Source organism: Crinia signifera, chromosome 11, assembly GCF_055691185.1.
Source record: "Crinia signifera chromosome 11, ASM5569118v1, whole genome shotgun sequence".
NCBI lineage: Eukaryota > Metazoa > Chordata > Amphibia > Anura > Myobatrachidae > Crinia > Crinia signifera.
This window is the reverse complement of record NC_139227.1, coordinates 28,769,579-28,793,630: the sequence shown is the minus strand read 5'-3', so window position 1 is coordinate 28,793,630 and position 24,052 is coordinate 28,769,579. Positions and strand designations below refer to the sequence as shown.

Below are 24,052 nucleotides of genomic sequence, written 5' to 3'. Positions count from 1 at the left end.
CACCGGACCTGAGATCGCTGCTCACACAGCGCTGTCACCTTGCTGTGCGCTAAACGATCTTGCTGAGCGTTCTGAGTGATCTAGCATCGCTCAGAACGCTCAGCAAATCTTAACATCTCTTCTGCCTGTCAATTAACACAAATTCAGGAGTACACTGAAGTAATGGATGTAGTTTACTTCATGAAGTTTAGGACGATCAAACTTGCAGAACATATGGTACTATACACAATTGTTCCTATTGGATGACTACTTTACGTTACTCAAATTAGATAAAGAGACCAGAAACAGCCCCACAGCCACCAGAAAAAGGAAAACAAATCCCATTGAGACTATAATTGTTCTTACCTGTGGAACTTTCCTCACTAGAGGTGTAGGTACCCTTTCCCAGGAGAAGGTTCACCATTGTTGGAGAGTGTGCAACTTTTAAAGGGGTTTCTCCCTTGCGGTTACTTTGATGAGGGTTGCCTCCATAACGCAACAGCAGTTTTACGACCTGAAAGGAAAATAAAAAAAGCCGTTATTTTATATGGAGCAGCGTGTCATCCTCAATAAAACGATAAGGCAAATCTGTAGCTGTGCGTTCTTAGGAAGGCTTTATAAAGTAAGCAGGATGCTTTTCTACAGGCCGTATCATTCCAAGGCGACTAATCTCTGTAATATACACAGCAGCATGGGGTGTGCCATTTCTTACCATACACAAGATCTAAGCAGCATATTTTCTACATAGGTTAACATCTCTGAACGATTATGAAACCACATTAGGAATGTGCTGGTCCATTTTTTTGAGGTTATTTTCACAGTTTGTTCTCTACAGACCAAAGTTCAGTCATCACTATCCCTGAATATCAGTAGTAGAACTTTGTGACTGAAACTAGACCTGCAAACTCCAACTAAAATATGGAAATTCAATTCAAAGTGAAGGAACAAACATTAATTGATATATATACTACTAAAACGATGAAACACCCAACAGATACCTTTGTTGGCAGCAGTACTTTCTCCAAACTAAACAAGGTCATCTCAAGAACGTGTACTTGCCTTGTAGTGGCCGTTGCTCGATGCATCATGCAGGGGGGTGTCGTCATCCAACCCTTTGGTGTTGACTTCAGCACCGGCAGCCAGCAGTTGTTTTCCGACATCATAATAACCTCTGTTACATGCCTCGTGCAAGGCTGTCCACCCTGAGGATAGAAAACACACGTCTTAGCCTTCCAGAAGCTCACTGGACGGAACGTGGTCTAGTAACAGTCGTTTGCAATCAAAGAAAATACAGATACCATCCATTAGTGTTTGAACAGGCGACAGCTTGTTGGTAAGTAATAGAACACAATGTGCTTTATGTCTATAATGGAGGATTTGAGCCTTCATCTGAGATCTCAGACAAGTGCTTACAGTAGCACTGTAGGAGAGCGATGATCACGCCACTAGCAATGACCTTCAAATCATATTAATGGACATAAACCTGCATGCACTGTACTGCTGCTGTCTTTGCAGCCTGTATTCCAGCAATGACTTATTCCTAGTAGGACACCTGGGCCAAACATAGGAGGTAAGCAATAAAAAAAAAGCCTGGCTTACTCAGCAGCACGGATGGTGTAATGGTTAGCATTACTGCCTCACAGCGCTGAGGTCATGGGTTGTATTCCCACCATGGCTTAGTATATGCTCCCCTGCTTACGTGGGTTTACTCCGGTTTCCTCCCACAATCCAAAAATATATGGGTAGGGTAATTGGCTTCCAACAAAATGAACCCAGGAATGTCTGTGTGCGCGTGTACATGTGGTAGGGAATATAGATTGTAAGCTCCACTGGGGCAGTGACTGATGTGAATGTTCAAATATTCTCTGCAAAGCGATGCGGAACGTGTGCGCTATATAAGAAACGTAATAAATAAATACTTATGACTTTTATAGGGAGTTCCAAAGAATTGCCTGAAAGGGAAAAAGAAAAAGCCACAACACATACACTAATACAACCCATGCTGCATTCCACACATCTGTTACCTGCAAAATCTTTCACGTTCACATCTGCTCCCTCGTTTATCAGCTCTTTGATACGCCGCGCATCACCTCTTATGGCTGCCCGGTGAAGACGAGTCTCCCCCCGCTCATTCCGCTTGTTAACTTTGTCTTTGGTTTTGGAGGCGGAGTTAGGGGTCCCCTTCTGACCGACTGTAGACTGAGAAGGATGCTTTGGTGTGGTGTCAACTAGAGGGCAGATAGATCACAGGTTAAACCCCACCCAAAATACCTAATCCAAAACTTCAGTAGGTTGAAAAAGTCAACATAGCGCTTAGTCTTCTCTTAACCATGTACGAGACATGCTACCACCTGGTTTTTCCTCATCTAAGCTGCTTAGTCATCCGCCAAAATGATCTAAATCCTAATGACTAATTCTTAGGAGCAAGTAATAGGGATGATCAAAGAGGTTTTGAAAACAGTATTTGGAGCAGGGCCTTAGTCAATAGGGTACATGTTTTCTATTCGCATGTACAATATTATATAAAGGGAGGCTAATTTTGATATCTATGTATATAGGAGTACAGTTGTGCTTGATAAAATTCCCACCATTTGTATATAAGACATTACAAATATAAAAGAAGCAAAGTAAAGGCATCCCTTGGGTTAGTGAACAGAGGTTCAGATGATTGCCCTGTCCAACACCATGTGATACACCAAAAAGAAAAAAAAAAAAGCACAAAAACCAGAGCAGGACTATGTGCGCACAAAGTTACAAACATATATTCATGACCTAAAAAGGTAAAAACCTTTTTTTTTTTAAAAAGGGTATTACACTAGAAAGCTCATTTGTTATTTTTGTCATACACATTAGTCTTCGAGCAAAACAGTGCACCTCTCCAAAATGATCACAATCAAGAATTTTTTTCTGTCTAATTGCAAATTCCAGATTGGACACAAGGGGGTGCACTTGGATCAGAAGCTTTTGGCATTCAGCTTTCTACAGGTATAAGTGACAGAATATAAATCAAAAACATTTGCTGCATTCAGTTGATTTTTTTTTTTGGGTGGGAGTGCCAGAAATCTGTAATAAATAGCCACCAAACTCATAAACAAAGACTTGCACAACACACCAAGTTCCTCTTAGTAGTGTTCTGGGCCCTGTGTCAACTGAATTAATAACCTATTTAAAGAAGCGTAACCGAGAGATTTTGCTGCTAGTTGCACATTTCAGGAGATGTGCGGCAGGAAAGGGAAGTAAACGCAGACGGAAAAGCATGGTAAATAATTCCTTGAATTCAGTGTGAAAACAGCATAATTCGGAACCACTCCGATACAGCGAGCGTTTACAAGGGCGAGGCAAGCCTAGCTCCAGCCATTGATGATACATTTGTAGGTTATCTAACTGGCTAAAAGCAGTGAAATCTCGGAATTGTTTCTGCATGAGGTGTGCATGCTCTGCTCGGCATGCCGGACTGTAGTCACTGCATAAGGGAGCGCCAAGGTGTCTATACCACCCACCAATCCAATTATTGCTTCCTGTAGGGTTTTTGGGAGACCCTTTTTGGTACAGACCAGGCAGATCCCGATAAGTAAGCGCCACGTTACTCTACTACACCAACCAAAATCATGTAGTCACTGCATGGCCAGAATGTCAAAAGGAAAAACATTCTCACCAGAGCAAACCAAAGTCACCTCTGAGGCAGGTAATGCTATTTGTGAAATAATACCCGGCACTTTAAGCATAGCTGCTTTTAACCAGGGACCTTTAAAATCACTGCCCCTTTAAATCTAGCTGAGGATTTGAAATCCTGTTAAGTGACCACTGTGCTGTAATGACACTAGTTTTGGGTATACGAGATGGTGTATTCCTTTACAGACACTCAGGACTTTCAGAAACTTAGAAGATAAGTAGTTGACTACATTACACCATCTACGTGACCAGGATAAGGTGGGGGATCATAGGAGGGTCAGTCAATTAGAATACATTAGTTCCATTCTGCATAGGTGCCTTTTGTGTCAGGAGCCAGTACATAAGGTATACAGGAGGGTCACATGACATGCCAAACCCCCCCCTTTACCTGGGCTGTTGGTAGATTCTTCCGCTGTCATCTGCATAAGCAAAGCAACCTGCTGCCTTTCCGACAAAGGGTACCCAGCCCGCATCCCGGAAAAACCGATACCAAACAGTAAGCCAGACTTCCGGTTTGCAGGTTCCTTCTTGATTCGCTTCTTCTCAGGGCCCTGCTTTTCTGTTGGGAGAAACAAATCACAGGCAAGTTAAATCAGGAAAGAACAGTTATTTATTATTATTATTATTACAAAAAGCCTCCTCTGTAGTTTGAGACATTTTTAGAAAACAAAATCTCTTTAGTGATGCCATGTTCCAGTCCATCCTGTGTGCTCTACCCAGATTCCACCATACACCATATTTTAGGAGTGGTGGTGACACTAATAAGAACAGGCATGGACTAACAGGACATTCCCAGCAATGCACATCTGTTTTACTGTTACAGTGCACTTGTGTGCATGAGGTTTTGTGCAGCTTTGCAGGATGTTGGCCAAGGGCCTGGTTTCTGCAATACTGCTCACATGATCCTGGCCAGCCTTCTAGCGTAAAGATGCATGAAGCTGGGCGTCAGACTGCTGCACCAACCACAAACCACCATCAGGCTTACGCTGCACATGCCCAGCATGGGAACCACAGGCTCTGTTCTCACACTCTGCAATACATCATCTCGTTACCTGGGCATAAACGTATCTAACAAGGCACCTTTATGTCCCAGGGGAAATGGAATACATATATATATGCAAAGAAACACTATCATTAAAAGTAATCCGCTTCCAACTGTCCTAAGCTAAAGTTGCATTAACAGAAGTATTCGTTCTGAACATATTTGTACACCTTAAAATGGCTGCAGACCTAGACTGTGGGGACCAGTTAACAGTGCCCTGACCATTAGGGTAGGGTATCAGAGCTAGAACCACAACATTCCAACAATAGACTAAATTCTCTATAGATATATTTTGCTACCAGCTGATCGAAATGACAAATAGTCATAACAGTAATGTTCGCACCACACAAAACACTTGAATTTTCCCCCATTGATGTGAGGAGCAGCGTTCATCCAGTGCCCTCCAGACTCAGGGCAGCACACAGTGTAATACAAGGCTGCCCTCTAGCCTTCTCCTTCAGTACTGACCTCTGAAATCTCTTCAAACAGGAGTGGCAGGTCTTACAGCAGCCTCTATGTACCCACTGTAAGCGGCTTTGTACCAACGGCCTACAATGAAAACTGTCCCATGCCATAACAGCATGGGACAGTTCACGTTAATATTAAAGGTTATTCATTAGGCGCATGCATTAACCATAGCAAAATACCTTCATTATTCCCAACAGTCCATGACCCACTGGAGCTTACAATCTATATTCCTTGGACACACACCTGCACCCAAGTTTTATTTGCGTCAGTAATGATTAACTTATATTATTAGAGCCTGAACCCAGAGGAACCAAATGCAAACACACAAGGAGAACATACAAACCCAACACAGATCAGGTATATCTGGAAACTGGACGTATGACCTTAGTGCTGTGAGGCTAACCAAGGACTAATCCCTGGAGTTAATGGGAGCCGCGTAGCCAGTCCCCAGACCCCACTGACTTATACCTGGCCCAGTATACAGGGGCTTATTGCTCCTGCAGGTTAGTCATGAGGGCAATATTTTTCACATACTGGTGGCTGTCAGCGTAGCGCACCCCCTCCCGCTCCCTGATTACAAGGCTTTGTAGCAGGAACACTGCACAAGGCAATATATAATAAAGGGATGAAGAGGAAATTGCAAACGTGGTGACATATTGTACTGTAGCTATAACAACAGCATTCTATTAAGTCTCAACTGCATCGAGTAAGATCAAGGACAAGTAACATTTCCATTCACAATTGTGCAGCTCTTCTAGAAGAAAAATGTGACAAACGAATAGAGCAATTAGGTCCCAACCGCAGTCCACTAATTAATGAGCGTCCGACTGTGCAATTCAATTGTACCAGGTGCCTGTTACCACACACAACAACAGCTAATCCTGTCTACACTCCTGGTTATTGTGCCAAAACCAGTTGAGTTTGGCATATCTCTGCTCGCCACCACTAGTCCTGTAACATAGCCCTACTTGAGCATAGGTACTAAAACAACTCCGTTATTTTGACAACCTGTGTGCAAACATGGATATCCTAACCCGGGTCCGTTGATGAGCCTTGAGGACAGAGTTTGTGAACCCCTACATTAGGGGATAAGTCAGAAGGAGCTGCCATATGCAAGCAGCCTTTATATAACCAGATCACATGGGCAGTTTCTAAAGGCTACCATACACCAGAACAACATTAGTCCCGAACATCCAATCTCGACTGGCCATGTGACGGATCGCGTGCACACGATTGCATGATGCACGGTCCCACGGGTTGTGAGGTTGGCTCTCAGATGACTCGCTGAATGCGAGCCACCGTATGTGCTTTTTACACATGCTTGTTCGACCGCTCCATGACCTGTATGGTCATATGCCGGTCGTCCAGATGTGTGGTCAGCTTAAATGTGGATGTTGTACACTATGCATACGTTAGGACGGGTGCTCTGTTAATGGAGTATTGCAGGATAGGAGTTTACAAATACAGCTTGCTCCATTACCCAGAGATTATTTACAACCTGTATCACTGTGGAATATTACCAACTGACTCAAGTGTGCTTGAAATAGACAACACATTGTGCAATCTTTATTATAAAAACATATACAAATGCCAAACAGCTGCCAGAAGACTGCTGTTAATGTCACTGTACACACATTTCACCGATGTGTCACAGTCAGAGGTGTGTGTGAATGTACTAGCATTACTACAGCTTGTGACATGCATACTGAACAGAGCTGCAAGGAAGGTGCCTTGCATGCACTGCACATCATTATGAAGTGCTCAGCCTGGGCACTGACTATACAGAACAGCTTTGAGGCATTGTAGTTATTTCTCAGCTACAGGCTGGCTTATATACTTTCTAGTGGGGGAGAAGGGAACATTTTTACATTAAGGGCAGATATTTGTACAGTATCCTCACTCATACATGCATTTGGATAATCGCGCCTTGACTACTGCAACGCCCTCTACCGCGGTCTCCCAGAAACAGAATTGCACTGCTTGCAGATGGTAGAAAATACAGCTGCCAGGCTATTAACCAATCAGCCCCGTTCTCAGGCACATATCACCCATTCTGTACTCCCTTCACTCGCTGCCTATAAGATGGCAAATCATTTTCAAGATTGGCTTATTGACTTTCAAAGCCCTACAGCCCAAGGTACCTGCAGCAGCTTCTGAACCCTTATTGTCCCACTTGAATTACTGCAATCATTTGGACAACTAATACCACTTTTACACCAGAATGTCGGGTAGGACCCGGGAAATTGAACACGGGAAATTGCCAGGGCATGCCCTGCCTCAGACCCCATTTACACTGCACTTCAATCCAGGTTATTCCCGGGTAATGCCCTTTTACACTGAAAACGGATCAGCCCTGCCTTTCCTTGCTGGTGTCATTAAAAAATGTTTTTTTGGTCTGTTGATGATGAGGTCACAACAAATGGAACATAACACTCTTCAATTTTTTTGCTTTATTAAGCTTAAAATATGCATAAAATCATCATACATTGGAATCTTTATAGATGTAATGCATTCTCATAAAGATGAAGATGCGTATGAATACAAACTTGTAACACACTGGGACACACTGTGTGACAGCCAGCGTGTGTTGCTGCAGCTGAGGCTGTAAACTCACTGGGGAGAGCGCTTCCAGCACAGAATGTTGCTGTAGTGTAGGGTCAGGCTGCAAACAGCGTTGTAACGCTGCTTCTGCTGCTGCTCCATGTGCCCTGTGCGGGTCTCTGGCAGATGACATAATCTGCCAGAGCCGTAGAAGCACCAATCAGCTCTTCGCGCCCCTCTACCCACCAAATAACACGGATGATGACCATTTACACCACCCTGAGCCCCGGATAAGCCCCGTGTCCGACCCTGAACATTTGCCGGGTCAGATCCCCGGGAAACAGGACCCGGGTTATTTTTTTTTAGCCCATTTACACCACGCCCCGCCCCGGACTGGAGAGGCAATATCCCGGGTCCAACCTCTGGTGTAAAAGGGGTATAACAGTACCCCGAATTTCCCTGAATTCCAACTCTATGAAACTCACTCCCCCCCTCAGTTTGAGAAGCTCCCACTCTAGAAACATTCAAAAATAGACTCAAGACTTTCCTGATCACCCAAGCATTCCACTAACGTCCCCTGTTAAGTTATTAAGTTTTGTGCTGTAAAAGGATAATGCAAGCACTTAGGAGAAAAGTGCTATATAAACAACTTGGTACTTGTTTCCTATCTGGGCGCCCACTAAGTTAATTGCGCACCATGCTATTCTCCGTAGAGAAATCGGATCGCATCGCATCGTACACATACACGATATTGAACGATGCAATGCGATGCGATCCGATTCGATTTCCCATAGGAAACAATGTTAAATGGCTCAATTTAGCCAAATTATCATAGGAACAATAGTAAATGGGCCAAAAACACCCCTGAACATTGAAATGTCCCCCCAAAAGTAGTTGACGCCACCCCGCCATCAACGTGAACCCGAAGCGTGGCGAGCGCAGCGAGCCCGCGAGGGGCGGCGGTACGCATCCTCCGACTTTTTCATGCCCTACTATCCACGTCGGCGTGGAGTGAGAATAGAATAGTGTGGCGAGCGCAGCGAGCCACCGAGCCCGAAGCGTGGCGAGCGCAGCGAGCCCCGCGAGGGGACGCGGATACCTTCACAGGTAAACGCGTCCCTTCGCGGGCTTCCCAGGTGTCCGCGTCGCCCGCGAGGGGACGCGTATAACTGTGAAGGTATCCGCGTCCCCTCGCGGGGCTCGCTGCGCTCGCCACGCTTCGGGCTCGGTGGCTCGCTGCGCTCGCCACACTATTCTATTCTCACTCCACGCCGACGTGGATAGTAGGGCATAAAAAGGTCGGAGGACGCGTACCGCCGCCGCTCGCCACGCTTCGGGTTCACGTTGATGGCGGGGTGGCGTAAACTACTTTTGGGGGGACATTTCAATGTTCAGGGGTGTTTTTGGGCCATTTACTATTGTTCCTATGAGAATTTGGCTAAATTGAGCCATTTCACATTGTTTCCTATGGGAAATCGAATCGGATCGCATCGCATCGTTCAATATCGTGTATGTGTACGATGCGATGCGATCCGATTTCATTACGGTGCCGTACGTAGAAAACCTGGGCGCCCAGATAGGAAACAAGTACCAACAACTTTATTATTATTATTATTATTATTATTATTATTATTATTTCAAAGCCACAGGGCCCTACTCAATTATTCAATCACTCCTGAGCTCCTGTCTAAAGTGATAGGAGATATTCAATTGATTATTTTATTTGCACATATCGCGCTCATTAGGGTCTGGTATAGCTGTGAATAGCGGCTAAACCTGTCCAAACAAATGGGCACAACAAAAAAAACTATTTTGGCGATCAAATGGATGACAATTTGCGCATTTCACCTCGCCAACTCCTGGAGATAACGCACTAAACGATGCCCGTGTGCCCGCCAGCAAAACCCAATGAATACCGGTGGCAGTGCGCATAGGAACGGGCAGCAACAATTGAATATGGCCTTTAGTGTCACCATGAATGTCCAGCCATAAGAGGCAGTCTAATCAGGTGCATTGGTCAAAAATGGTAATAGCACAAAGTACTAAGCTGGCTGCAATCCACTCCTATAAACAGGTTGTATGTACATGGTAAGGAATCGTGGGTACTTGTGTATTATCACGGTGCCCAGTTTTGCTACGTAAGGCACCGTAGGGAAATCGCAGTGCATCGCATGGGCCATTTAAGGGTCATGCGATGCTATTTTTTACTGTAATTTATTCACTGCTCTCAGCCCCGGGATATCCCATGTCCCGCAAAATCGCATGCAATTTTATAGGGTGTGTGATCCCATGACATTAGCTATACCATAATATCATTGTATGACATACAATGATGTTTTAGGGCCCCCACCCCAACTATCTAAGCCACCCCGAAGCGTGGCGAGTGGCGCGCTGAACGCGTCCTCCGACCTTTTCATTCCCCCATTATCCACGTCGGCATGGAGTTGATTTTATATAGTGTGGCGAGCGCAGGTAGATTGCTATACATGTATTCCGAGTGCGCTCGCCACGCTTCAACTCCACGCCGACTTAGATAGTGGGGTAATGAAACCGCCGGAGGACGTGTTCCGCCGGCCCTCGCCACGCTTCAGGGTGGCGTGGATATTAGGGGGTGGGGGACCCTAATGGTTCTGGGGAAGCTACAAACATGTATATTTCTTTCTACAGCTATTGCCTTTCAAATAAGTAATTCCTGCACAGCATGCTACGTGACAGCACATGAGTAGTCATTCCTGCGCTGTCCTTGCTCATCAGTCCCAGTGGGGGGGGGGGGGGGGGGGGGGGGGGGGAAGACACACCACAGAAAGCCTGTAGCATGTAACCTTTCATAAAGCCACCCAAAGAACCACCATATGCAGGAAGAGGCAGCTTGATTATCAGCCCCCACTCACACACTTCCAAGGGTAAATATGGCAACCGAGAGTACAGCCCATACTCCAGGCACTGGGTGCAACTGTTCCCCCACTTGCCTGCAAGTCAGATCACAGTGCAGCCTTAAGGGGAGTTTCTCATGACTGAGCAGACAGCGTTAAATGTCATGACACTACATGTTCAAGGCAATCACTGACACAACAAACACTAACCAGAGAGGGGTGGGGGAGGGAATCCAAATTTCCTACTGCTCACAAAAAGAAGTCTGCTTGATGTCATTAATGTATACACATGTCTAGCTCAAACTGTAAAGCCCCCTACATAGGGGGTGATAGCCACCATGCTGAGAGAGGGGCTTGTGCACAGATCATTCAGCACACATCGCTGGAACACACGCGATGCACCAGCATCTGTTCAGATGAGTATTCTCTGCTGAGAACACTGGCGATCAGACTAGATTTTGAATGCATAAAGTATGTACAGTATCTAGTCAGCTGATGGCGACACACAGGACAGCTCATCGCCATCGCTCGGGGTTATACACACTGCAGTGGCGTAGCTACGTTTTGGGCGCCACCCTGCCAAGCACCCCTACCGCCCCGCTGCCCATGCAAACCCCCCCTCAATCCCCCACAGCCTTACCTATCGCGCTGGTCCCAGCGGCTCCGTTCTTCTGCTGAGGACCACCCGAAAATGGCCGCCCCCATACAGCAGACAGTTTTAGAGAACTGTGTGCTATATGGGGGCGGCCATTTTGTGGTGGTCCTCAGCAGAAGAACGGAGCCGCCGGGACCAGCGAGATAGGTAAGTCTGCAGGGGATTGGGGGGGTTAACTATAGCACCGCAGCTCCCGGCCCCCCCCCCTCCCGCGGTGGCTGCGGTGCTATAGTTACGCTGCTGACACACTGAGCAATCATTGCTTCATTTCTAAGATCGCTTAAGGTGACTGACGGATCGGGCAGAGAAATCATCCCAAATCAAATGTGTTAATGCACTGCTCAATTCGAACAAATATTTTGAAAATGGGGGTTTGCAAGATTGGCACTGCGCTCACTAGTGTGGACTCTAGGTAGCTGCTGGTCTCCAAAAGAGGGGATGGCCACCCTCCAAATACAATATGGGAACAGGGGTTTGCGGAGACCTGCGCTTGTATATATGTTTTTAGATAGTATAGTACACCACTACAATGCTGGATAGTGTCTATAAGTACCTGTATGCAACAACCTGCAGATGCAATAACAGTGCTGTAACAATCGGTGAAGTTAAATGCTTTATTTGCTGGATAGCAAGGAAAAGAAAGTCAAGGGGGGGTGATGTGGGGCTTGGGCTGAGGACAGGGGTAGATCGTGAGGGCAGGGGGGGGGGTAAAGTCACTCAGTGGGGTAGACGAATCAACAGTTCCACTGATGCTGGATGAAATTCCACTGCTGAGGTACCGTGGCGCGGGAGGCTGGCGTCCCGTCCTCCACGCGGTGCACGCTTACCTTGTTTCTCAGGTCCCTCGATGTTGTGATCTCTTGCCTGTGTCAGTAGATGTTCCCCACGGCTGGCACGGATCAGGAGCGGCGTGCAGAACAGGACGGCGTCGTCAAACTCCGCCTGCTTGCTAGCCGGATCCCGAGCCGGATGCTGTGCGCTCAACTCCAAGAGTGGAGGAGACTAGGTCTGGAAATAGGTTGTGGGCTGTAAATCTCCAACGCGTATCGACCTTTCGGTCTTCTTCAGGGAGTAGCTGTGTTCTGAATGCTGTGCCCGGAGGTGTATTTAAGGGAATCTTGTGGGCGTGTGGCATAGTTCTTTTGCGGCCATTTTGTTTGTGGGCAGAACTGCCCTTAAGTCCATATCGGATCCTATGTTTGCAAAGTCTTTATCCTGAAAGTATTTTTTGTCTTATGTGCTTAATATAGCAACATATAATAGTATTTTAGATATTCTCTCAGTGTTCTAACATGTATACATCTCATTTGTGTAATCATGATTCTACACTGTAGCGTCCGCCATCTTTGTTGTGGGCACCTTTGTCCTTTTCCTTGTTTTTGTCTTATGTATCACACTGATAACGCTAATATTAGGGACTCAAACAATATTTTTATATGTTTACAGTCTTACTTGAACTCATGGTTCTATACTGCTGTATTTGATCTATTGGTTGTGGGTATCAGTGTCTTGATTACATGTTCAGTCTAATATTGTGGGCCGCTCTATGTGGTACTAATGGATCTTACTTCATTGTCCACATTAAGGCCTCTGGGTGTTAGGGTCTTAAGATTGAAGATCCATCTGAGCTCTTCCCACAACCAATAGATCAAATACAGCAGTATAGAACCATGAGTTCAAGTAAGACTGTAAACATATAAAAATATTGTTTGAGTCCCTAATATTAGCGTTATCAGTGTGATACATAAGACAAAAACAAGGAAAAGGACAAAGGTGCCCACAACAAAGATGGCGGACGCTACAGTGTAGAATCATGATTACACAAATGAGATGTATACATGTTAGAACACTGAGAGAATATCTAAAATACTATTATATGTTGCTATATTAAGCACATAAGACAAAAAATACTTTCAGGATAAAGACTTTGCAAACATAGGATCCGATATGGACTTAAGGGCAGTTCTGCCCACAAACAAAATGGCCGCAAAAGAACTATGCCACACGCCCACAAGATTCCCTTAAATACACCTCCGGGCACAGCATTCAGAACACAGCTACTCCCTGAAGAAGACCGAAAGGTCGATACGCGTTGGAGATTTACAGCCCACAACCTATTTCCAGACCTAGTCTCCTCCACTCTTGGAGTTGAGCGCACAGCATCCGGCTCGGGATCCGGCTAGCAAGCAGGCGGAGTTTGACGACGCCGTCCTGTTCTGCACGCCGCTCCTGATCCGTGCCAGCCGTGGGGAACATCTACTGACACAGGCAAGAGATCACAACATCGAGGGACCTGAGAAACAAGGTAAGCGTGCACCGCGTGGAGGACGGGACGCCAGCCTCCCGCGCCACGGTACCTCAGCAGTGGAATTTCATCCAGCATCAGTGGAACTGTTGATTCGTCTACCCCACTGAGTGACTTTACCCCCCCCTGCCCTCACGATCTACCCCTGTCCTCAGCCCAAGCCCCACATCACCCCCCCCCCTTGACTAAATATTTTGAAAAGACTGGCTGGATGTTGATTGGCTGAGAGAAATTAGCCAATCGGTGTCCGGACAGTCTTTTCAAAATGTGTTTTCATATTCAGCAGCGCTTTCCGCCTCACCGCCCGGCAAATACTGCTGCAAGCACTCATCCGCCGCTGCCTGGACCCCGCAGCAGCTCCCCAGGGGATAATACACGCAATAAATCGCATGCAATTTATTGCATGTAAAAATGGCACATGAAGTGCCAAATCGTAAGCGAGCCTCCAGGGGAGGGCTCGCAACGGCAAACTGGTCCAACTTGTTCTTAGGACAAGTTGGACTAGTGTATGGGTGCCATTAGAAATAGCACAAAGAATCCCACAATAAGCCATCAAGAGGTCATTGCATCACACTTGCCCAGATAACATGCACCCTTCTGCCTCTAGAGGGAGCCGTGCACTTTCAAGCTCCAACATGTTAAAAGTGAACAGCAGCAGAATCACATATGGAAAAGCAACGATAGCATAAGAGACAGCTGTGAAATATATATATATATATATATATATATATATATATATATATATATATATATATATATATATATATATATATATATATATATATATACATACATACACACACACACACATACACACACACACACACAGCCATAGGACAAGATGGAATAGGCCACAATAGAAATTCAGTAAAACCTTGAGTATGGAACAAGGGATGGCCCCCAGAATAGCAAGGCATATTACCAGCTAACAGCACGAAGGCTTACTGAGTGACCACAGGTGTCTGGGATTACTGGAGAACTGCCGACATCTGGGCTAACCCCCTACATTGGGACTCAAGGACCGCAAACTCAGAATCTACCGTGCAGATCACTGGCATCAGCACTGATGCAGGGAAGATTTTGGCTGAAGCAGTGAGTTGTCCACTGGGGTCTGCAGAGCCAGCGTGGGAAACACAACTACAGGTGGACTGCTGGAGTCAGAAGGATTCCTGTCCTCTCTCTGTGAAGGCTACCTATGCAGGGAGGGGAGTCAGTGGCTGCTCAGTGGCTCTATGAGTGCTGGGCATGCACCCAAAATGCTGAAAATGGGTAGGAGTGGTTTTGCAGTGCTATGCCATATGCCCCCTGTGGCTCCGGATACCCTCATTTGGGTACAGTTTGTGCACTTTTTTTTTTGTTTAAACCTAGAGAAATCAGGGCTGCCATCACAAATCGTGGGGCCCGGGACTGACCAAATGGGCAGGGCCCCCATAGGGTTGGGTGCTACAGCATAAGTGATATATATATACATATACACATATATACACACACACACCCGAAACGCTCCATTACAATGGAAACCTAGAAGTGAAACAAACAGCCAAAATGTAGGTCTGCCTGGTGAGAGACTGCAATAAAGCAGGACAGCGCCATAGTATAGCCACTTACAAGTAGGCATGGGTACGTGCATGTTCGTGGCTACTTGCCAACACAGTTTCCTTGTGGAAAGGACAAGGATTAACAAGGATGGAGTGAGTCCACTAAGCTCCAGCCATTGTCCTTTTTGTAGTATGGACCTGAAGAGATTGTACACAGTAGGGAATACTGTATTGCATGTTACAAATGATCCCCTTATTCTCACATTGAATAGATGATGGGACATAGCAGGTATATATGGTCCAGATGCCGATAGAATAAGCACAATTTATGAGTCAGACCGCAGCTTTGGCAATAGGGAAAATACCATCAGTAAGGGCAGGTTGCTGGCCAAGGATGCAAGGAAACTGGTTTTGATGCATCCAATAAGAAATGAGGGATGATATCAAGGTGTGGAGATGTTGGCATTTACCCAGTTGATATAATATGCTTGATAAATGCTTCCTCAAAGCAGATTGGTTGCTACGGGCAACTTCTCCACTGCTTGATACATCAACCCCACAGTTGCAAAAATTCATGTTTGGGCAAAGATGCATGAAAGAGGACTGAGGAAAAGCCTGGGGGCTAATAAGCTTATAACACTTCTGGTTACATAAGGAAATGTGAGCCCAGACATGATTTTTGTATGTTGCATCATGCTAATTTGATCCAATGCCAAAGGATCGAGATGTTGCTAAAGTACAATGTGTCATACAATGCGCAACCCCCTCTGCCTGGTCCATAGAGGGAAGCGCTTACCCTCAGATCTCACCGACACAGAAGACGCTAGGAGAAGCCACATAACAGAACACAGATGTGCATATGGTCCTTGGTAAGAAATCCATGGTACAAGGCTATGAGCACCCCTCTGCAGCTTACCATAGATGTATTTTGTATTGGGGGAATCCTTTGGTACACCAGATGTTTTGTGTGTCTAAGGCCGACCCTGATGGTACCCATACTGTATATTAGAGGGACTTCTCCCCTTGGAGAAATCGCCCACAATCCCCCTTGAGTCGCATGGGTATCACATGAGGTCCTTTTTGCATGCATTATAGATCACATACGATCCCAGCCAACCATGCCCAGCTCACAAGGGACATTGCTTGTGCGACTCACAGGCTCAGGTGCAATGCCCACAGGACTGGGAATCGTATGGGAACTGCTATCACTCAAATACCATTTGGGCTCTTTTCCTGAGATTCATCACCGCAAATCGCCAGAAAAAGAGCCCAAATTGCATGTGAATTGCACAGTATATGGGTCCATATTTTCAATTAGTGAATTCAAATGAATTGGCAAAGAAGAAATAACCATCTACTCTGTATATTGTACGGAAACCCTTTGGGCACGGCACCTTCCAATAGATTTCCACATATTATAAATTGTACATCATAGTATCTCACCTTTTCTACATTAAAAACTCACCAACTTTGGACACGAACACACAAAATATTTCTACAAATTACCAATAAAGACCCAAGGGCTCTAGACTACCACGCATTACTAATACTACTTTCAGACCGGAGACAAAAGGTATCTTAGGGTTTAGTGCGCAAATTATATAACCATAAGCAGCTCAGTGCAACATATAAAGTGAACTCCCACTTTCACTTGAAATGCATACAGATATAGGAAAAAATATGGCTCTAAGCGCTAAATGGTGTTTGTGAGACAAATGATACACCTGAAGGTGATATACAAATGAAGTGATACAGTTACCACCTTGAGGGGTTAATTTTCAAATAATAAACGCTTGTCCAATAGCTCTATTAATATAAAAGAGAGCAAAAATAGTGCAGCATGTCTTAAACATATAACAATTTAATGGGATTTTGCACTTACAAACATGGACATAAATAAAGCATTCAAAGGTTTCTCCAAGGCAAAGCAGCAACAATCCAGTGAGTCCCAGATGAAATTAGGGCAGCAGTTCTTGGTCCGGACCAAGGGGTTGCTATCACCAGGAAGCAGCAGAGTCACCAAGGAGTCCAACAAGTAAAACACGGAGGCACACTTAACGCGTTTCTACACTTCTGATGAAGGAACTGAAGTTCAGAAACGCGTTAAGTGTGCCTCCGTGTTTTACTTGTTGGACTCCTTGGTGACTCTGCTGCTTCCTGGTGATAGCAACCCCTTGGTCCGGACCAAGAACTGCTGCCCTAATTTCATCTGGGACTCACTGGATTGTTGCTGCTTTGCCTTGGAGAAACCTTTGAATGCTTTATTTATGTCCATGTTTGTAAGTGCAAAATCCCATTAAATTGTTATATGTTTAAGACATGCTGCACTATTTTTGCTCTCTTTTATATTAATAGAGCTATTGGACAAGCGTTTATTATTTGAAAATTAACCCCTCAAGGTGGTAACTATCACTTTATTTGTATATCACCTTCAGGTGTATCATTTGTCTCACAAACACCATTTAGCGCTTAGAGCCATATTTTTTCCTATATCACTACTTTCAGACCGCAAATGCTGTGTCGCACACGGGATTAGGACACGGGTCACATCCCCAGAGCAACACGGCAATGCGGTCTGAAAGTTCCGACACGGCATATTGCCGAGTCGGTGACGTCACATGGGGCGGTGGCGCGTCATCGGGGGCTCAGGAGGAGGCAGTACTTGGAGCTGACAGTGTTGCCTCCTCCATACTGTGAACGGGACACGGGTCGCTCGACCCAGGCACCCGTTCACACCGCAGTTGACACGGGTCATAGCCGTGTTCAACCCTGGTCAATACCAGGGTTGAACAGCCGTGTTGCTCGACCCGTGGTGCCCTTTTCAGACCGCACCGTGACCCGTGTTTAGGCCCCGCGAACACGGCAATATGCCGTGTTCGGAGTGCGGCCTGAAAGCGGTATTATATTTCTTTAGAGACTGGGTTCAAAGTTACTTTGACTATTTTTTTGTTAGGCTGGGTACAATGACCCCAGACAGAGAGAAAAGGGAGGGTGGAACACAGAGGGCGAGAATTGAAGAGCAATAGTTGAGGGGGAGAGAGTAAAAGAAAGAGGGGTGGTGGGAATAAAGAACACGAAAAAGGAAGACCAACTACAGTAACCAGGCCAGAGGACATAAAAGCTTATAGCTGTGCATTAAGTCTATGTAACACTATAAAGTCTGATAATGTAAAAACAGAAAGCTGGTTTAGGTTATGGATTACATAGAAACAGACTGTATAAGAATACACTAGTGCACGTAACGCAACACATGGTCAATCTGTCCAAATATCTGTCACATGTCAATAGTTGCTCAAATTTGGCTATGGTTTTATATCTGAAAACAACTGGTGCGGTCTAGTGGAAACAAAGTATATTCACGTATGGTTTGTGATCGGCTTGTGGCAGCTGGAGACCTCAGCTGATCAGTGCACAAATCAGCAGGAAAAGTTCAGATTCAACTCCCTGTATACACTACAAGGCCAGAACAGAACCATGGGAAGACTTTCCATCAGATATTGGAACATGGCTTCATCCACTCAGCCTTTAAGAGTGGATGGTACTGATGCTGGGAGATCAGACCTGGTTTTCAGTCAGCATTCTACTACACCCATACGTATTGGTGGGACAAAGGGCCAAGGCTTTGTGAGCTAGGACAAGTTCCTCTCTACCAAACCGTTATTTAAGCAGCTTTATTTGTGCTGGGGAGCGGTTTTCCTGCTATGGTTTGTGCTGCTGCTGAGCAATGTAAAAAGCCAAATGCGCTGGAAAGATGCGAGCAGAAGAGGGGATGAACACCCGCTGCGGAATCAATTAAATAACTCCCATTACATTAGAACAATTGAGCTCACCACTATATATGTGAAACAATGTTTCCACTTCACCTACCACAAACTCTCACCACAAAGTCCGAAGCTCCTAATTTTCTAGAGCACAGGTTCTCCAACTTGGTCCTCAGCACTCCACACAGAGTATGTTTTGCAGGGCTCCTCACAAAATCACAAGAGAAATAATTCGCTCCACCTGTGGATCTCAGTTAGTTGCCCTCTAGTGGCTGCAGGCACTTAAACATTTGTATATGGCTGGATCTACATCTATCGTACTTTCTTTGGGCTGCACTCACTGTTGAATGCCCTTCCACCCACAATAAGACTCTCCTCCAGTCTCCAAACCTTTAAGCGTTAGCTGCTTACCTCTTCATACAAGCTTATCAAATTCTAGAAAGAAGCATTTTCGGGCAGATTACTTGGTACTATGAGTACAGGAAACACCATATTTCTATACAGAGCTAGGAAGGGCATAGTCACGAATTTTCAGATTGAAATTGTTTCTTCAGGGTGCAGAACCTACATCACTAAATTCTAGTGCCCCCACATAATGCCAACGTCTGCTCACAACAAGAAGCCACAGCATTGGTCAGCAGCCAATCACAGCAAGAAGCCACAGCATCGGTCAGCAGCCAATCACAGCCTCAGGGTGATTCACTCCCATGAGACTGCTGCTGCTAATCTCCAGGAGCCAAAGGAGCATGTGATGGGCTCCACCAATCAGATAAACATACTGTGTTCCTCTGATCCCTTAGCACAGGGTGCTAAGGGATGCTCATGAATGTTATAAGCCAGTACTGCATTGCCCCAGCTGGTGCCCATTACATGCCTGCATCTGCTGCTGCCGCCGGGTACCTTCTCTCAGCAGGGCAGTATCTATTTGTGAACTGTGATGTGCAACCACAAGTAGTGACTGTTTGTATTTCGATGTATCCACTGTATGTCACCTACCATACAAATAAAGGCCCTTATTCAGATCTGATCGCAGTACAAGTTTGTTCTCAAAATGGGCAAAACCATGTGCACTGCAGGTGGGGCAGATGTAACATGTGCAGTGTGTTACATTTGGGTGGGGTGTGTTGAAACTGAAATCTAAATTGCAGTGTAAAAAGAATGAAGCCAATATTTACCCTGCACAGAAACAAAATAAAAAACACAAATCTAAATCTCTCTGCACATGTTACATCTGCCCCACCTGCAGTGCACATGGTTTTGCCCATTTTGACAACAAACTTGTACTGCGATCAGATCTGAATAAGGGCCAAAGTTTGTATTCTAGCCTCTAGTGTGCTCAGTGATACATCCATGTGTTCTCCTCCTAGGAGACGCCTGTTCTCATCGGATTCAGAATTATACAGACATTTATTACGTTTCTTATATAGTGCAGCACTTTCCGTTGTGCTTTACAATTTTGGAAACTGAGTTAGAACAAACTGGGTATTTACAGATAGCCAAGGAAGTAGGAAGGCCCTGCTCACAATTTTTCAATCTATAGGGAAATAGCCATTGCTACACAAGGGTAGGTATTCTCTATTGTAACAATTTAGACAGTGATACAACAAACTGGGTATTTACAGACAGTCAAAAGGTATGAGGGCCCTGCTCGCAAGCTTACAATCTATGGGGAATGACTATCAAAGGTTGCTCTGGGGAACTCTGTCCCACCTTGACAAGCCCCCTTACCCCTCTGCAGAGAAGGGGTTAAACCACTCCGGCCAACACTTGGCAGCACTGAACATGTGATCTGATGATGCTCTGAACTAACAATACTTGTGTGGATGTGGTCTGTAACTTGGTGGGGAGTCTTGCCTCAGGAAAGACCATTTTTCTGAGAAAATTACCAAGCTCTTCAGTACAACCCATCTTACTGCTCAATTAACTATGGTGATTACATGTCTGGTCACACCACTAATTACAAGAGGTTTCCACATAAGTTTGAGTGCATGGAGTGCACAAAAAACAAACCCCAAATGTTATTTTACAATGTGCCACTAGATGTAGATTTATCACGGTCTGCATAAAAACCTTTCAATATTTTTCAGTTATAGCGCAGAAAACAAAACATTTATCAATATTAATTGGTGATTTGTTTTAATAAAATAAACAAAATAAAGGCTCAGGGGGTGTACACACAGCGATTGTGTTGCTATTCGATCCAGATTAAAAAAATAAAAATCGGGATCCAATTGCACGAAAAGGCAAATGCATTTTATACGGACTACATAGTACAGATCTGTACTATATAGATTGGGTGAGCAGATATGTTGGTGTATGTGGCATTTGTACCCGAGCTTAGATATATATCGTTGTGCAACTGACCAAGGGACATATCGGCTGAACCACCTGCTTAGGTGTACAGCTGATATCTCGGAATGATTTTCAGACATCACAAGCTGTAACCATGCTAATCTATCAGTACATCCGCCTGTGTGTACGGGCAAGCCGATAGGTCTGCGAGTGGCCTGTCGTACTGCAGATTGGCAAGTGTGCGCGCACAAGATCATTAGATGAGTTTGGTCAAGTATGGACCAAGCTTAAAATCCGCTAACAATTCACTATTAAGAATACCAGCGCCTGTAGAAAACAAACACAGAACAAATATCGCACAATGGGCTGCATGAAACCAGTATAAAATTCTAAATATTTTTAATAATCACAATACAAATAAAAGCCATATAGTAACACCGCTGTCATCTCAATACGACACTATGTAAGATACCAGAAGCTGCTGCTTGTACTGGTGTGTAAGCCACAAGCGGCAATGCAACCTGTCTTTCTGGTTTTCATGGCCATGTGGGCAAGCCACAGTATAAACTACACAAATCGCTAACACGGCAAGAAAAAATAAAATGTGCATATTTGCAACTAGGTTTGAAAGGTGGTTTTTGAAAGTTCTGGGGCCTCTCCTTGCCCTTCTTTAAGGAACTGAAGGAAGGCCACGGCCAATGTCTCAGCACTGTGCAGCTCAAGCCCCCAACGCCCTACATTCACAGTATGCTGTTCCACACTAGTGATGCCAGGCTGTTCGGTATCTCAGGAGCATACTGCCATAAGTTGGGCAATACTACATGGTTGGACCCGGTTTTAAACTAGGTATGTAAGTGCTGAAAGGATTCTCCTGCAGCGCATGTGTAAAATATCAGTGCGAGATGGAACGGCGCTGAAAAGCAGCGCAGCCGGGACAAGTATGCACAGAGTACAAGGGAATACCCTGAGGCTCAATGGGAAAAGCGCTGGATAGGGCAAGAGCATTTAACTTCTGAAAGCCACTGAGGTTAATCACAACAGTGAGTAACAAGGCTGGATAGGCGCATGGTCTTACCAGAATACCCATCTACCATAGATTGATTTCCTTTAGAAACCTCCATTCAAGGCAGCAGCTACGTTTTCTATTTATGTAAAAGATGCAGCATTTTGCTGGTATGCAGAGAGATATAATGCTGCCGTGTCAACATTTGTGCCTTTTGTATAATGAGTCCTCATTACAGGGGTAGACCTGTTTTAGGTCCCCTACGGTCAGCAGCCTGCGGTTGAAAACAAAGAAAAAAATCAACCCAGCTACATGTTGCCAGCAATGTTTGCACTGCGGTCGCGTGAATACTATGTTGGGCACTATCTACATTTGATTTGGTACCGTCTACGAGAAGTGCCTGGTACATTATCACCGGCCTATCAGCTCCTAACTACCCCCTTTTAAACCCAGCCCGCCTGTAACTTGTCAGGAGCTGATTGGCCGGTGATAATGTACCAGGCACTTTCACTTCTCCCTTATCACTGCTTCCTACATCTGCCCCACAATGAGGAGTCTACTCACAAATGTACTAAAGAAAGACAGTCGCTGCAATCACTGCTAGTGCAGACATGTTGAAGATACTTTTAGCTCAAAAGCAGCCCAGTGTGTACAGCCCTGCGATTAGCGGTGATGCGTGTTGAAAGTCATCCACCCCACCCCCCCCCCCCCCCAGGGAAAATGAAGTAAATGGGCAAAAATTGCACAGTGTGTATGCACCTTTAGCAACACACCAAGACAAATCTAAATCCACCTCCATCAATGTAGCAAACACCCTTCAGCCATGTAAACACCAATATTTGGCCAGTCTAACTAGAGCAGGCATGGGCAATGTAAGGCTCTCCTGCTGTTGTGAAACTACAAGTCCAAGCATGCCACAGTTTTGCTAATAGGGAACGCGAAAACTGTAGCAATGCATGCAGGGACTTTTAGTTTCACAACAGCAGGAGAGCCACATGTTGCCCAAGCCTGGAGGAGATAATAAATACGCGATTTTGATTAACAGTTTCTTATACAGTATAGCGCACACATATTCCGCAGTGCTGTACAGAGAATATTTGGACAATCACATCAGTCCCTGCCCCAGTGGAGCTTACAATCTATATTTCCTACCACATGTACGCAGACAATCTAGGGTTAATTTTGTAGGGAGTCAGGCATGTATTCAATGCTCCTATGTCGCCGTAAATAACGGTGAGTGTGCATGTTTTTTGAGAGTAGTGAAGTTTTCTCTCATATTTTGTGCTTCCCTGTATTCAGCTCTGTTGCTTCTCCAAAAATATTTTGCGAAGCTAACTCAGTTCACCCTGCACTTCTCCCCAGTGTTCGCAATGTCTGTTCAATGGGGATTTTAGTGTCTCTCTCAAAAAGTGTATTAAATGCACAAATTGCGAGTCCTGCTGGTTTCTTTTTTTTAGAGATGTTCTCCATTTTTCCCTCGGCATCTTTTATAGGTGAACTGTAGGGTTATCTTTGTTAAAGTTGTTATTTTTTTTTGTTTTTTTAAGGCTTATAAATTAAAAAATGTACTCTAATGTATTTATTGAAAGTGCCATAATGCTGTACTTCTATATTAATTTATTTGGAATTGAATAAGTTATTTTAATGGTAACCAATAAGAAATAATTTTGGAATGCTCCTAGTAATTTCCCATGCTTCCTCTCTTCTTCCTCACCTAACGCCCAAACAGGCTTTTAAACACGCTAACAATTATAAAATAAATTAAATAAAAACACAGGGCAAAGAAACAATGCCAAAAGCACAACACAAGGATAAAAGGCCAAAAAGAACAAAATACACCCGTCTGCACAAACCCAATTAAAATAGTCACACAGCCATTTGTTGTAAAATAAATACTGAACAAAACATTAACCTTTCTAAACC

At 44.9% G+C, this 24,052-nt stretch overlaps 1 protein-coding gene across 2 annotated transcripts in view; it reads right to left on the bottom strand.

Moving 5' to 3' along the window:
• The window catches only part of ANKRD11 (ankyrin repeat domain 11), a 167,660-nt gene that overhangs the window by 13,338 nt on the left and 130,270 nt on the right, over window positions 1–24,052 (bottom strand). For both annotated transcript variants that reach the window (XM_083163990.1, XM_083163991.1), the window contains 4 exons: window positions 4,040–4,210; window positions 2,004–2,207; window positions 1,039–1,181; window positions 346–493 (listed from right to left, as the gene is read on the bottom strand). In XM_083163990.1, the coding sequence (XP_083020116.1) occupies window positions 346–493; window positions 1,039–1,181; window positions 2,004–2,207; window positions 4,040–4,210 (666 nt within the window). The remainder of the gene's footprint in view (window positions 1–345; window positions 494–1,038; window positions 1,182–2,003; window positions 2,208–4,039; window positions 4,211–24,052) is intronic.